This window comes from Lepisosteus platostomus, chromosome 6, assembly GCF_059453375.1.
Source record: "Lepisosteus platostomus isolate fLepPlt1 chromosome 6, fLepPlt1.hap1, whole genome shotgun sequence".
In the NCBI taxonomy this organism is placed as follows: domain Eukaryota; kingdom Metazoa; phylum Chordata; class Actinopteri; order Semionotiformes; family Lepisosteidae; genus Lepisosteus; species Lepisosteus platostomus.
Window position 1 is genome coordinate 18,391,625 of NC_142616.1, and position 14,212 is coordinate 18,405,836.

At 43.1% G+C, this 14,212-nt stretch overlaps 2 protein-coding genes across 2 annotated transcripts; one reads left to right on the forward strand and one right to left on the reverse strand.

The window, feature by feature from the left end:
* Positions 1–1,848: 1,848 nt before the first annotated feature.
* On the forward strand, positions 1,849–9,246 carry LOC148661195 (uncharacterized). Its single transcript, XM_088634557.1, has 3 exons — positions 1,849–3,020; positions 4,490–4,614; positions 5,714–9,246. Exons 1-3 carry the CDS (start codon positions 2,001–2,003, stop codon positions 8,964–8,966), a joined length of 4,398 nt encoding a protein of 1,465 aa, XP_088490683.1. The 5' UTR covers positions 1,849–2,000; the 3' UTR covers positions 8,967–9,246.
* Positions 9,247–9,325: 79 nt separating this feature from the next.
* ifit8 (interferon-induced protein with tetratricopeptide repeats 8) lies at positions 9,326–11,612 on the reverse strand. Its single transcript, XM_088634560.1, is given in 2 exon segments — positions 9,326–10,946; positions 10,949–11,612. Coding segments are annotated over 2 exon segments (1,224 nt in total). The 5' UTR covers positions 11,607–11,612; the 3' UTR covers positions 9,326–10,380.
* Between the last annotated feature and the right edge of the window lie 2,600 nt (positions 11,613–14,212).

A 14,212-nucleotide genomic window follows, 5' to 3' on the forward strand; every position in this document is an offset into this window, starting at 1 on the left:
GTCTCTTCAATAACTACATTTTAATTCAGAGCTTCAAGGCTGTGCCTACCAGTTCAGTAGGAATGACAATTTCTTAATGATGGAAATCCTTTGAAGTACTGTAGCAGAGAAGTTTCTGTCCTGGGCCTGGGTCATGCAATGCATTTTTTTCACATTTCTTATTATGTATATTATTGTTCTTTTTAGAAACAGAAACAGGAGCCTATGCTATGTCTGCTCCCATTTAATATAACCCTCTGCTTCCACACAAAGTGATACATGAGAACTGCATTTTATCTGCAGCATATCAGCATTTGGTGCAGTCCCTGAGGCACATTAACAGAGGGGGATAACTGCACATGTAACTAGCATTTCCAGTGCTGAGGGTTAAACACTTAAGAGGTGATGGATACTAACAGTTTAGTTTTGTATTGTTTTTTTAAAGAGTCTATATCATTTTGTCCCAGACTATTTAAACTTATTTAGGATACTGTGTGTCAAAATGGTCACTCCACTCTTTACTCTGCTTTCTCTGTCTGAGCTACTGCCAGTAGCGATTGTGTTGGGATAAGCATAAGAAACGAGGTTACAAATGAGAGGAGACCGTTCAGCTCATCTATCCCGTTTAGAACTAGTAGTTTAGTAGCTCATTGATCCCAGGAAATTGCTAGGTGAACTTGTTCCACACTCCCACACCTCTTTAGCTAAAGAAATGCCTCCTGTTCTCAGTTTAATTCTGTATAGACTAGTCCCTAGCTAAGTCCCAGGACCCAGAAGCTGTTGGGTGATAGTGGTAACTACCATGCTATCTGTAAATTGTTTAATTCTGATGCAACAAGCAGCTCCAAAAATTATTAAATGGCTTTAATGCTTTGCAGAAAATTACTGTGTTTATAAATGCATTAATTTGTCAGCATGGCTAAGCTTTACCATCATTTTTGTATGTGAATGCAGTGAATTTTCAAGCAATGCAGTCTTCTGAACTCACTCTATCTTCTTGTCACAGAGGAAAAACCTATAGTAAGCATTTCTCAGCTAAAATTAACTACTAGACAAACAACAAAAACTATGCAAATGCTGCCCTCTTCAGAAAATGTGAATGAACAGCATTTGGTTCCAGTGATACGTCTGTTTTGCTACAGAACAACCTTTAAGGTTGCTTCTGAATTTTTAATATGGTCGAAAATGTGGTACATATATTTCCTATGACACGTACTGCACCAAAGCTGAGCTCCCCTTACACTTTAATGATTTCCAAGCAGAGCAGCAGTAGGTTTTACTTTTCAGCCAAGTGTTAAAAAGATTCAGTGGATTCAAAAAGATCCACTAACATTTAAATGATTGGTACTTTGCAAATGTCTCATTGACTCCTAATGATTTTTGGTGTTTTTATTTGTCAGTATGTCTTCTTTCTCATGCCCAAAGCCTCTCCTCATTAAGATGCTTGGCATGTGTGTTACTTTCTGCTTCTTTGTCTATTTTACGATTTTCGCAGTGCAGAGAGTAAAATTGAGCCAATATGATATTGAAATGTATACTTTTTAAAGACACTGGGGAACGGAACTATTAAAACGCCACATACAATATAATCTACTTTGTCTATTGTTTTAATGGGGGGCGGTTTTAAAATAGAACGCAACAGCATGAATAGCACATTTTATGTATTCATAAATAAAATCCTCTCAGTGGACTAATCAATACTGTACTGTATGTACTTGTATTCTGACCATAATTTAAGAAACTTTCACGATGCTGAAAGAATGGTAAAACTCGGAAAAAAACGTGTGTCTGTCTAATGAATATGCAATCTATACAAACACAAAATTTCTCTACTTTTGTGCACACTTGACATCCGACCCCGTCCAGCGGGCTGAAGGCCAAATGCTTTACCGCGTCAATATCGGTTTTCCCATTTCAGCACTTTGGACAGCTTCGTTTCTGCAACGCAAGGTGTACTCGGTGCCTATAAAGCCCCTGTTCAGAGCTACCTCTCTTCACAGAAGCCGCTGTATCTTGCAGTCATGGATTGCCTGACAGGGCCTCCTCTAAAGCGAGCACAGGGCGATTTCAGCCGATTCATGCCCAAGAATCCTGTGGCATCTACAGAGCTGCAGTTCCTCAGGATGCCTGGACGTGCCCTTTCATTAAAAAGAAGCAAAGCGGGACTGCAAGAATTTAGCAGCTCTCCGGTTCTGAGACTAAACTCTAGTTCGGATTATGCGCGGCAGTTTTCAGGAGACGAAAACCTCGTGAATATAAACGAAAAACAGCTGCTGCAGGGGCTGAATGAGCGCTTTGCCGGCTTTATCGATACGGTTCGTCAACTGGAAGATCAAAACAAGTGTTTAGAAAAAGAAATCGCCGAACTAAAACAAAAAGAATGCTCCCCTTCCGATTTAGGAGAAGTATACGATCCGGAGATTAGACAACTGAGGAAACAGATTCGAGAAATGGCTCTCCAAAAGAGTCAGATTGACCTGGAGCGCATTGATATGCAAGAAGACTGCAGTGCTCTCGCTATGAAGTTTGAAAACGAAGTTCGGAACAGATCAGAGTCCGAAAGTTACATCGCGACTTTAAAGAAAGATATCAATGACGCTCAGCTTTTAAAACTCGAATTAGAAAAGAGAGTCGACGCCCTTGTTGCAGAAATCACTTTCCTGAAGAAAAACCACCAGGAAGAGGTGTCCGAAATGATGGCCCAAATCCAACAGGCCCGCGTAACCGTGGAGGTGAAGGAGTGCGGGAAGGCGGACATCACCGCGGCTTTGCGGGACATCAGAAAGCAGCTTGAAGGTCACGCCAGCTCCAACATCCAGCACGCCGAGGAGAGTTTCCGCACTCGCGTGGAAAACCTGACCAGAGCCGCGGAGAGCAGCAGCCAGGCGCTCCAGAGCACGACACAGGAGATCCAGCAGCACCGCCGGCAGCTGCAGTCCAAGAGCCTGGAGCTGGAGACCGCCAAGGGCACCCGGGAGCTTCTGGAGAGACAGCTGTGCGACCTGGAGGAAAGGCACGACGGAGAAATCAGTCATTACCAGGTAAGATAAAACGGCAACGTGGGAAGTCGAGGCCAGTAGAACAAAGTTGTTCTTATCTGTATGCTGTTCTACCCTACAATGTATTCACCTGACAATTTCCATTGATCTCTCTGTGTTTTAGTTCCATCACATACTGTACGAATTCTATTGAATCAAGAGCAACAAATGTATCTGTGAAGAAAAGTAACAATGTTTACTGAGAGGTCAAACCAAAAATTGCCATCTTAAAAATAGTCCATTCCAGGTGTGAACAGATGAACGGATTACTCCTTGTAATGACTAAATGTGTTTCAGAATTTACAGTAACATTAAGATTAAAAACATTAAGACTTTCAACCAGATTAAAAAACATCTGGATTAAACATGCAGGATTTAGTCTTGCTAAAGCTTGTCACTTTTGTTCCTTACATGATGTAGATGATTTCCTCTCAAACATTTGTTTTAGCTCTTAACTTTGTCTCTTTATAGCTTTCTAACTTTTAGCTCTTAACCTGCTGTGACAATAAGGGCACAGGCTAATGTTATAATAAGATAAGATCACTTTATTGGCCATATACAATTTCTTGCATTAGGAATTCGTCTTTTCACATACTCCAACTTGCGCTCCATGAGTCACACAGACAGGGAGAGAAGCTGGGGGTCAGAGCGCAGGGTCAGCCATTTATACAGCACCCCTGGAGCGGTTGGGGTTAAGGGCCTCACTCAGGGGCCCAATGGAGTGGGATTCCTCTACCAGCCGCAGGATACGAACCAGCTACCTTCCAGCCACAGAGCCACCGCACCCCTGGGTGATTCTGAGCCACAGGAAACTAGCTGTGTCATTGATCTGAGTGGTTATGTAGATTCTTCAATGAGATTCTAGCCTCATGAGGACCATGAGAGGAAGCAATAAAAACACACTCCGAATGTGTTGTGAGCATTTTCCAGAATTTCAAAGTGCTTAACAATAGCACCCCTGTAATACACATAATAGAAAACAGGAAATCCAGGAAATTTACAAATGACAGCCTGCCATTTGTCCCATCTAGCTTGTTTAGTAGTTCTATATATATATAATAGAAGGAAAAAGAAAAACATGGCAAACTGATTTAGCAAAACTAAATAATACATTCAAATCTATAATGAAAAGAATGGTCTTTAAGCAAATGTTGAAAAAGTCAACCAGGGCTGGGTTCCTAATGGATCTGGGCAGTGAGAGCAGTGCTGAATATTTAGTGTCTAAAATCCTGAAGGGCAGAGACAATGTCAAGCCAGGGAGCTATTTCCCACTCAGGAGCACAAACTACCAAAAGAGCAAGTACAGCCTGCTCTCGCCCTTCTTATATTCTAAAAACACCCAAGAAGGTAGTTATCCCAGTAAGGGTGCAGGCAAACCTGAGCCCATGCTGGAGACACAGAGGGCTCTTGGACTGATACAGGACATCCAGTGAGCTACAATGTATTTACTGAATTCACTGCATGCTTTTCAGGAGATAATCAATCACCTGGAACTGGAGCTGAATCTCACCAAATCCGACATGTCTGGTCACTTGAGGGAGTACAAGGATCTGATGAATGTCAAAATGGCACTGGACGCAGAGATAGCATCTTACAGGTACAGTAATAATCCTCCACCTGCCTTTTACAGGTAATACTCCCACACCTACATTTTACAGGTAATAATCTCACACCTGTGTCATACAGGTAATAATTCCACACCTGCATCATACAGGTAATAATCACACACCTGCAGTTTATAGGTAATAATACTTCACCTGCATTTTACAAGTAATCATCCCAAACTTGCATTTTACAGGTAATAGTCCTACACCTGCATTATACAGGCAATAATCCCACACTGCCTGTTCAAAACAACAGGTTTATGTTGTTTATGTTATGTTATGTTTATGTTTAGTGTGTGACTTATCATAATGGAATTGTGTCTACAAAACCTCAGCCTGTTTGGTTACGTAAACAAAATATTTTAGCAAGGTGTTTACATGAAGGGTGCAGATTGGTTGTGAGACATTCAGATATAACTGGTCATGTTACAAAAATGTAGACATTTACATTGTGCATATGAATTAAGAAGCTGTTACTTGACGGCGATTTATACACAATATATATCAGAATGCTGCAAAATAAAAAAAAAGAAAAATGAACACTATGGAATTCTGGTGTAAATGTTGTACTTTGGGGGTGGCATGGTTGTGCTGTGATTAGTATTATTGCCTGGCTGTGCTGGGGCCATGGGTTCAATTCCTGGGGTGCTATCTCCATGGAGTTTGTATGTTCTTCCTGTGTTTTCGGGGGTTCCTTCTGGGTGCTCCAGAAGACATGCTGGTAGGTTAATTGGCTTCTGGGAAAATTGGCCCTGGTGTGAAAATTGGCCCTGGGTGTTTGTTTCTGTACGTACCTTCGATGGATTGGCGTCCTGTACAATGTGGTTAGAAATTGGATGGATGAATGTTATAATTTAATTGTGACAGCTTTGTACAGATTGACTCAACCACACACCCCTGGAGTATGCAAATGTGCATTACCACAATGTTTCTGAATAAATCTGAAATCTGATTATGTTTAAATTTGGTTAAGTTATATCTACTGTATCTTGTTACAGTCTATGACAATGTATCAATAACATTGTATTTGCAATGACTATTCTTCCTGTCTTATCCTGACATATGGGTAATGCATATCCTACTTTTAAACAGGAAACTGTTGGAAGGAGAAGAAACTCGTCTGTCTTCAGTGTCTGGATCCCAGATTTCATTGCCGTATGCGTACAGACAACCTCCAAGTTACACAAAGGAGCAGAGCAGAGCCTCCAAGACAGAGCTACAGTACAAGTTCGTTGAGGAGATCATTACCGAAACAACAAAAGAAGCAGAGATGACAGCGATTAAAGAGGCAGAATTGGAAACAAACAGAGAAGAGGAAGCAAGAGGGAATGGGAGCAGAGAGGAAGAGGAGGCAGCTGAGGCCGAGGAGACACAGGAGAGAGAGGACACCCCAGAATCAGAGGAACAACATGTAGAGTCATCTCCTGAGGCGAAGGAGACACAGCAGAGAGAGGACGCCCCAGAATCAGAGGAACAACATGAACAGTCATCTCATGAGGCTGAGGGGACACAGCAGACAGAGGACACCCCAGAATCAGAGGAACAACATGAAGAGACATCTCCTGAAGCTGAGGAGACACAGCAGAGAGAGGACACCCCAGAATCAGAGGAACAACATGAACAGTCATCCCCTGAGGCTGAGGAGACACAGCAGACAGAGGACACCCCAGAATCAGAGGAACAACATGAAGAGTCATCTCCTGAGGCTGAGGAGACACAGCAGAGAGTGGACACCCCAGAATCAGAGGAACAACATGAAGAGACATCTCCTGAGGCTGAGGAGAGACAGCAGAGAGATGACACCCCAGAATCAGAGGAACAACATAAAGAGACATCTCCTGAGGCTGAGGAGACACAGCAGAGAGAGGACACCCCAGAATCAGAGGAACAACATGAAGAGACATCTCCTGAGGCTGAGGAGAGACAGCAGAGAGAGGACACCCCAGAATCAGAGGAACAACATGAAGAGACATCTCCTGAGGCTGAGGAGAGACAGCAGAGAGATGACACCCCAGAATCAGAGGAACAACATAAAGAGACATCTCCTGAGGCTGAGGAGAGACAGCAGAGAGAGGACACCCCAGAATCAGAGGAACAACATGAAGAGACATCTCCTGAGGCTGAGGAGAGACAGCAGAAAGAGGACACCCCAGAATCAGAGGAACAACATGAAGAGACATCTCCTGAGGCTGAGGAGACACAGCAGAGAGAGGACACCCCAGAATCAGAGGAGCAACATGAACAGTCATCCCCTGAGGCTGAGGAGGAAGGAGCAGCTGCAGTGAAACCAGATGAGGGAGGTGCTGATGAAGATGAATCTGGAGCAGAAGCAGCAGCCGAGCCTGAGGATGTCCAACATGAGGGGAAAGTGGAAGAACACACCACACAGGAAGCTGTGACAGAGGAATCCCATGATGCAACAGAGACATTGGAAGTCGTGAAAGATGCTCCTGCAGAACAAACTGCAAAGGAGGTGAATGACCAGGCGAAAAAAGAAGAAAGTGAAATAGAGGGAAGGAAAGCAGAACTTGCAGCTGCATCTGAATCAAAGCAGACAATCAGGGACAGGATCCCAGAAAAGGATGAAACAGAAGTAAGAGAAGACAGGCAAGACCAATCTAAAACCGAGAAAGAACCTTCTGGAGTAAAAGCCTTAAAGGAGGTGACAGACAGAGAGAAAACAGAAGAAAAGGCAGCAGAAGACAAACCTGTGTCTGAAGCTAAGTCCCAGAAGAGTGACATTGAAGTGGCCCTGGAGAAGGATGAGAAAGAAGAAGCGCAGTCAGAGGAGCCTTCTGAGGACACAACCCAGAGAGAGGAAACCAAAGAGTCTTCAGCAAGACCACAGGAGAGCCCAGTAAAAGAAACTGCAGAAGATCAATCAAAGGAGCACAGTGTTGTAGGTGTTGTAGTGGAGGAAGTGGAGGCTGCAAAGGAAAAGAGCCCAGAGAAAGAGACAGCAGAGGATCCCAAAGAAACATCAGTCAGACCCACAGGAAAGGAGCCTACAAGACCTACGTGTGAAGAGGGTAAAGAAAAGCCCACTGGTGTCAGAGCAGAACTTGACACCAGTCAACACAGTCCTGCAGAGGAAAAGGTGGACACAGTGATGGCAGCAGAGGTTTCTGAGTCTACACCTGAAAAGACCGTACAGGAAACAGAAGACAAACAGGCATCCAAACACCTCCTGACAGAGGAAAGAGCAGAACCACTGGCATCGGAAAAGGGGGCTTCCGGACCCGCGATTGAAGCAGAGACAACAGCTGCAGGTGCTGAAACTGAATCCACAGACCTTCAGGAACAGGAAAGTGTGAGTGAAGTCAAGCCCACAGAGAGCAGCGGTGACAAGAGTGACCACACCCACGAGAGAGCAGAGTCAACGGTCAAGGCCAGCGATTCAGTGGACAGAGACTCACAGAAGGAAGACACATCCGCTGATCAGAAAGACACAGCGAAAGAATCAGAAGGTTCCCAGCAGCCGGAGTTGACACTGTGTCCTAAAGAAGGACTGGAAGCTGACAGCTTTCCAGGCACCAGGGAGAAGAAGGATAAAGAACCAGAGGAACCAACACAACAGGAACAGGAGGGAAGAGCTGAACAGAAACAAGATCCAGTGAAGGAACTCAGCGCAGGACCGAAATCTCAAGACCCTTCAGCCCGAAGGGAGAGACCATCTGAAAGCACAAAGACAGACAAGCGGGGGGACATGAAGCACACAGAGGAGATTCCACAGAAAGAGAAGCAACTGGAGAGGCCAGGCAGCCCAGGGCCCGATACCAAGGAATTAACTGCCAGCAGCTCCACAGACCTTAAAGCAGTCAAGGACACAGAAGTGCCTTCAGAAGACTCACAGGTAGCAGTAGAAATCAAAGATCAACAGATTCTGCCATCTGACTTGAAAGCAAAGAAAGAACCTGAAAAAGAGTTAAGAGAAGAAGTCAGACCCACCATTCAAGAGAAAGAGAAGCAACTGGAGAGGCCAGACAGCCCAGGACCTGACACCAAGGAATTAACTGCCAGCAGCTCCACAGACCTTAAAGCAGTCAAGGACACAGACGTGCCTTCAGAAGACTCACAGGTAGCAGTAGAAATCAAAGAGCAACAGATTCTGCCATCTGACTTGAAAGCAAAGAAAGAACTTGAAAAAGAGTTAAGAGAAGAAGTCAGACCCAACATTCAAGAGAATGGGCTTGATGGAAGGGGAGATGTCACTGAGTCTGTGACTAAGACTAAAGAGGAAGATACAAAAGTGCCGGGAAAGGAATGTCAGCCTGAGACAAGTAAGCAACCACTAGCTGAACCCAAGGCTGAACAGAAAGGAGTTGTAGACGAGGCAAAATGTTAACCAAAAAGAAATAAATACGAGAAGATGCACGTGGAAAGCTCTAGCTAAGCAAGAAACAGTAAATAAAAAGCATGATTAGAAAAACAAATTCCAGCTCTAAAAACTGAAAGAAGTTGCTGGTATGATATGTGAGAATTGTAGTACTGTGCAAACCAGGCAGTTAAGCTCAGTTGTTTTGAATGTATGTTGCTGTTATTCAATGTTCTCCTATAAATACTGTAATTGATCACTACAGAACTGCCTTCTAAAGTTAAATAAATGGTGCTTGGTTGCAATATAACTGTGGTATGTGTTTTTATGTACAGGGTGTTTTTAAAATTAATAGGCTTAATTAGTTGCAGCTATGCAGCAATGAGGGTTACTCAACAACAAATGGGAAAACAGCAGAAAACAGCAGAACACACTACACAGCACAACATCAGTTGCACCATTTACACCACTGTGACATTTATACAACTAAACACGTGACTCCAGCATGTTCATGTACTACATTGCCAAAGTAGAACTTAAAAGAAGTACTACCCTCCATATTACAGAAAAGCAGAAGCGTAGCAAGCATATTAGAATCTGTGTATATTGTTGATTGGGATTTTGATTTATGTTTGATATACAGTACTGGTTGCTAAGCAGCATGTCTTCCCAAAGATTATTTAATTAAAGTTAAAACCTGTACACAACAGGATCATAGTTTGAGCACAGAATAAGAGAAGTTTCCTTAACGATATCATACAAACAAAACAGGAATGTGTAAGAAGAAGACCGTCCCACCATCTATATGGTGGCTGGTACAAACAAATGAATGTGCCAGCCACCATATTTTTAGTTCTCACTTAACTATACAATAGGACACATATATACAATATAACAATAGGAAAGTAGTTTGAGCACAGCATAAGAGAAGTTTCCTTGGAAAAAATACTTGAAAAACATACAAAAAAACTTGTTCCTCTGTCTCACGAATTGATGTGCCAGCCTCCATATTTTTATGTCTCACTAAATTCTTACCTTTCCATCACTGTTTACCTCTGCAACTAAACTGCAACATTTTCCTCCACATTGTCCTGTTGCTAAGAGGTTTAAATAAATAAAAAAACTAACTTTTTTCTATACATTTCAAATTACATGCATTTTAATGTACAGTATGTCACAGAACAGGAAACAATCAAAATCTAATTAATGAATAGGCCCATATACATTAAAATTCAACACCAGAGCTGGACATTCAAATATTGATTAAACTCGTCAAGATCCTCATGCTTCCCGAGACCTGCTGTTTTCAGTCTTTTACAGAACGAAGCACAGAATGTGCTCTTCTACAGGGTTCATTGTGAGCATCGAAAGCTAGCATCTCATAGGGTTATTTAGCTTTATTGACTTGCACAGCTTCCAGGACTTGTAGGTATTTCTCATTGTTCTAATTTCTCCCGACTCCTTTGTTAGCAATTCGTTCGAGAGACTCCCAACACTTTTGCCACTCCTGAGACAGCCCATCCGTGTACTGCTCAATAGCTTCATCCTCTGAGTGCTTCTTACGAAGGAGGAAATCCCTGCAATGGCGATGTAGTTTCAGCTTGTCAGCAGGCTGGATGCCAGGAATTGAGAATGATTCCTGAAATAAATCTTCTTTTTTTAGTTCGTTTTGTTCTGCGTACAGGTCCGCTCGGTCGATGCGGGGGTGCATAAAGCATGGATTCAGACCGGCCACTCTTTCATAATGGTAGATGTCAGGCTGAATGAGTTCTTTAGAATTTGCTTTTCCTTCTCGTTTCATTTGAAATAGTTGGCATTTGTAACAGAGGGCTACCTGGTGGTGCAGAGATGCAGAATTTGGTGACACTTTCAGAGCCTCTTTCAATATTTCTATGGCTCTTTCATAACGCCCATTCTTTCTTAGAAACCTTCCCACTTGTACAGCTACTTTGAGGTCTTGTGGCGCTAGCTGATGGGCTTTGTCAAAATACTCTGAGGCTCTAGAGTGGTCTCCTCAATTTTCTTTCCCAGGTAACCCAGGATCATAGCATCTTCTGCATTTAGCTTGTAGGCCTTCTGTAATTGCTTCACAACAGGTGACTGAACAAAAGGAATGCTTTTGTCATTTGAGCTTTTCAGGCTGAATATGGCAAAGGCGTAACCCATATTCAGCTCCTTATCTTCTGGTTCTCTTTCTAGAGCTGCACTGAAACACTCTTTTGCTCTCTGATAGTGGTTTGGGGAGAACTTCTGAAGAGACCACGCCTTTTCCCCTAGAACGTCAAGATGAGGACAAGAAGGCGAATCTGCACACGAGACCTTGCTGATGTCCTCCAGGTGGGCCTGAGCTTTGGACAGCTCACCCATGTGATAGCACACCCAAGCCATGTTCCCATATGTGACAATGACAAGCTGTTCAAATGCAGCACCTTTCTTCCTGATTTCCTCTTCAGGTTTTTCTAGATATTGTATTGCCTCTGCATTAAAACCCTGCAAGTGCTTGACATAAACGAAGTAATTCAAAGCTCTTATGGTTTCTTTGGGTTTCCCCACTGACACAGACAGTGTTTCTCACAGAGTTTCTTTCAACCTGACTTCCAGAAAGTTGACACTGGCGTCCTCCTTTCACAAGTCCCAGGTGAAGTGGCAGTCAGGTGTCTGCAGCTTCATTTTCAGATTGTTTTCTGTGTCCAAACTGTAAGAAAGGATTAATGGAAGGAGAGAAAAAACAACTGTTTTCTGTTTTGAAGGATAATGTACAGAAAACTACCTTGACAGCATATCACTCCTACACTTACATCTCTACATTGGTTGCCTATAAAGTCACATATTCAATAGAAGACCCTGCTACTGATTTTTAAAGGGTTGAAATAATCTGGCTCCATTATACAGCTCTGAACTACTCCCGTCTGTTCAGTTGAGGCTAGTCCTTTGCTCTAGGGCAATGCAATCTGCCAGGCAATGCAAAGCGTGTGTTTTGAAACTGGTAAAATAATAATACAACTAACCAGCAGAAGATGATGATGATGATAATGAAGCACCTCTTTACAAAATGTAAAACTATTCAAACTTAATGTTCCTGTAGAGTTACATAATTATGCCACTGCTGATTAATTTTAAAGGAAACATCTGACAAAGCTTATTTCATTTTTATTTACGTTGCAATTTCACTTTAGGTGGAGAATGTACCATTTTAATATGTATAAGAAGAACACAAAACAATCAATATGATTAATATTCATCAGTAAGCCCTTAAACGTATTGACTGCTTTAAACGTCAAGATTTCATGCTTCCTAAGACCTGCTGTTTTCAGGCTTATAGTATATAGAATCGAACACAGACAGCACTGTCTTACAGGGTTCATTGTGAACATTGAAAGCCAACATTTTCTTATAGGAATATTTAGCTTTATTGATATACATGGTTTCCAAGATTTAGAAGTATTTCTTATTCTTGGGATTTCAAGGAATGCTTACTGACTAGGCAATGACATCTCCTCACCCCTTGCAATGGCTTAAACTTCCTGCCAGGGGAACTTCTAGCCAGCACTTCATTGACTCCAGTGCGGCAGGGAACTTTGTTGATCTGAAAACCGCCCAGGTCCTGAGCATTCCCCAGGTTCCATGTAATCTGACACTGATGGTACAGGCCTTGGACAAGAGTGTCCTGGAACCATAATCGCGACCCTGAGGGTGGGCGCGCTGCACAGGGACAACATCAACTTCCTGTGCATTCTATCCCCATGCTGCATCCTGGTTCTTGGTTTTCCGTGGCTCCAGGCGAATGTTGTGAGCCTGGATTTCACTCCAAGGAGATAGGGCCTGGAGACATGCCTGTCAAAACTCCTGTGTCATCCTGTGCCCCTGCTTTGTACCCTAGATTTACAAATCACTGATCTCTACCTAAATCAAGACTTGGAAGCATACCTGCGGTGCTCCAGGATGACTGGGCTCCAGTGTTCCCCTGGGCAGAGGTGTCCTAGTCAGTTCGACAGGTGTGTCTCTCTCTGAATGCCAGTACAGGTTTCAACCCCCTCTCCTCAGATTGTCCTCGAACCCTTCGGACACTCCTGCTGCCGACAGGGCTGAAAAGACCTAGAGTGGATCTGGCAGATACTACAGGTCAACCTCTGCAAAGCTGCACAGCACCAGGAGAGGACACCCAACTGTTGCCAGAGAGTTGCGCCACCTGTGAGTCCAGGACAGCACATGTGGCTCTCCATGAAACATCTCAGACTCCGTCTGCCATTGCAGAAGTTTGCCCCCTGCTTCATTGGGCTGTACAAAGTACTGGAACATGTGAACACTGTCACCTATCTAGTTGCCCCTCCCTGGTCCTTGTGGAGACTGGTTTTGTTGACGTCCCATATTTCCCTCCTCAACCTTAACTGGTAACCACCAACCCGTATTCCCCAGCTCAACCAGCACTGCCGGTCGAGGACTCTGGGGAACTCAGGCCCCACTGGTTCCTGGACTCTTGTGGGGTGCAAAACAGTCTGCCATATTTGGTCTACTGGTGGGGCCATGGTCCTGAGGGACATGGGTACCAGCCTGATATCTCCACGTGCCTCGGATAATCAATACCTTCCACACGCGGCAGCAGAAGGCCCCAGCTGCACTCCTGAATTCTGTTAGTCCTGAGCCATCTGTATCCTGAGTCCTGAGCCATCTGTATTCAGAAGGATTACTTGAAAAAGGTCCTCCAACTGTAAACCTAATAGGATTAGTCAAATATTAGAGATTGATAGTGTAGTGATGTGAGGGTTTTAATTTACTCTTACAAACAGAAATTGTAAAGGTAAATTGCAAGAGTACTTGAGGGCTTTGAGGAATCACACATAATTTACTGTCCCACACATGGATTCTAAATGTACAATTTATCAAAAACATCCATAACACAAAAGATATATCTGTGAAACAATCTGTGTGGTATGAAAGGTTAATTGTTCTCTCAGGGATGAAAGGGTGAAGAGTTAATAACTTCAGAGTTAAAATACTGTACATTGACTATAATATGTTTGGTCAACTTTGTGGGTTTTAGCAGTCTTGTATAATTACATCACATTCATATTCTCAGATAAAAGTAAATATGCATTTTTGAGGTTTTGACTGCACAGTGTTAGGATTAAAATCCAGTTTCAGTGTAATTTTGTAAACGATAAACACAGTTAACATCTTCAGGCCTGCTTTTACCATCAGATGATTTGGTCTGGAACCGTATCTTTATACCACGAACAAATAAGAGATTACAAATTGTGAATATTTTGAATTTTAGA

Bases quoted from the DNA above. Each gene is read 5' to 3' on its own strand.
- LOC148661195 (XM_088634557.1), top strand. From the start codon at position 2,001: ATGGATTGCCTGACAGGGCCTCCTCTAAAGCGAGCACAGGGCGATTTC. The intron at 3,021-4,489 runs GTAAGATAAAAC...CATGCTTTTCAG, and splicing joins GAGAAATCAGTCATTACCAG to GAGATAATCAATCACCTGGA. The intron at 4,615-5,713 runs GTACAGTAATAA...ACTTTTAAACAG, and splicing joins GCAGAGATAGCATCTTACAG to GAAACTGTTGGAAGGAGAAG.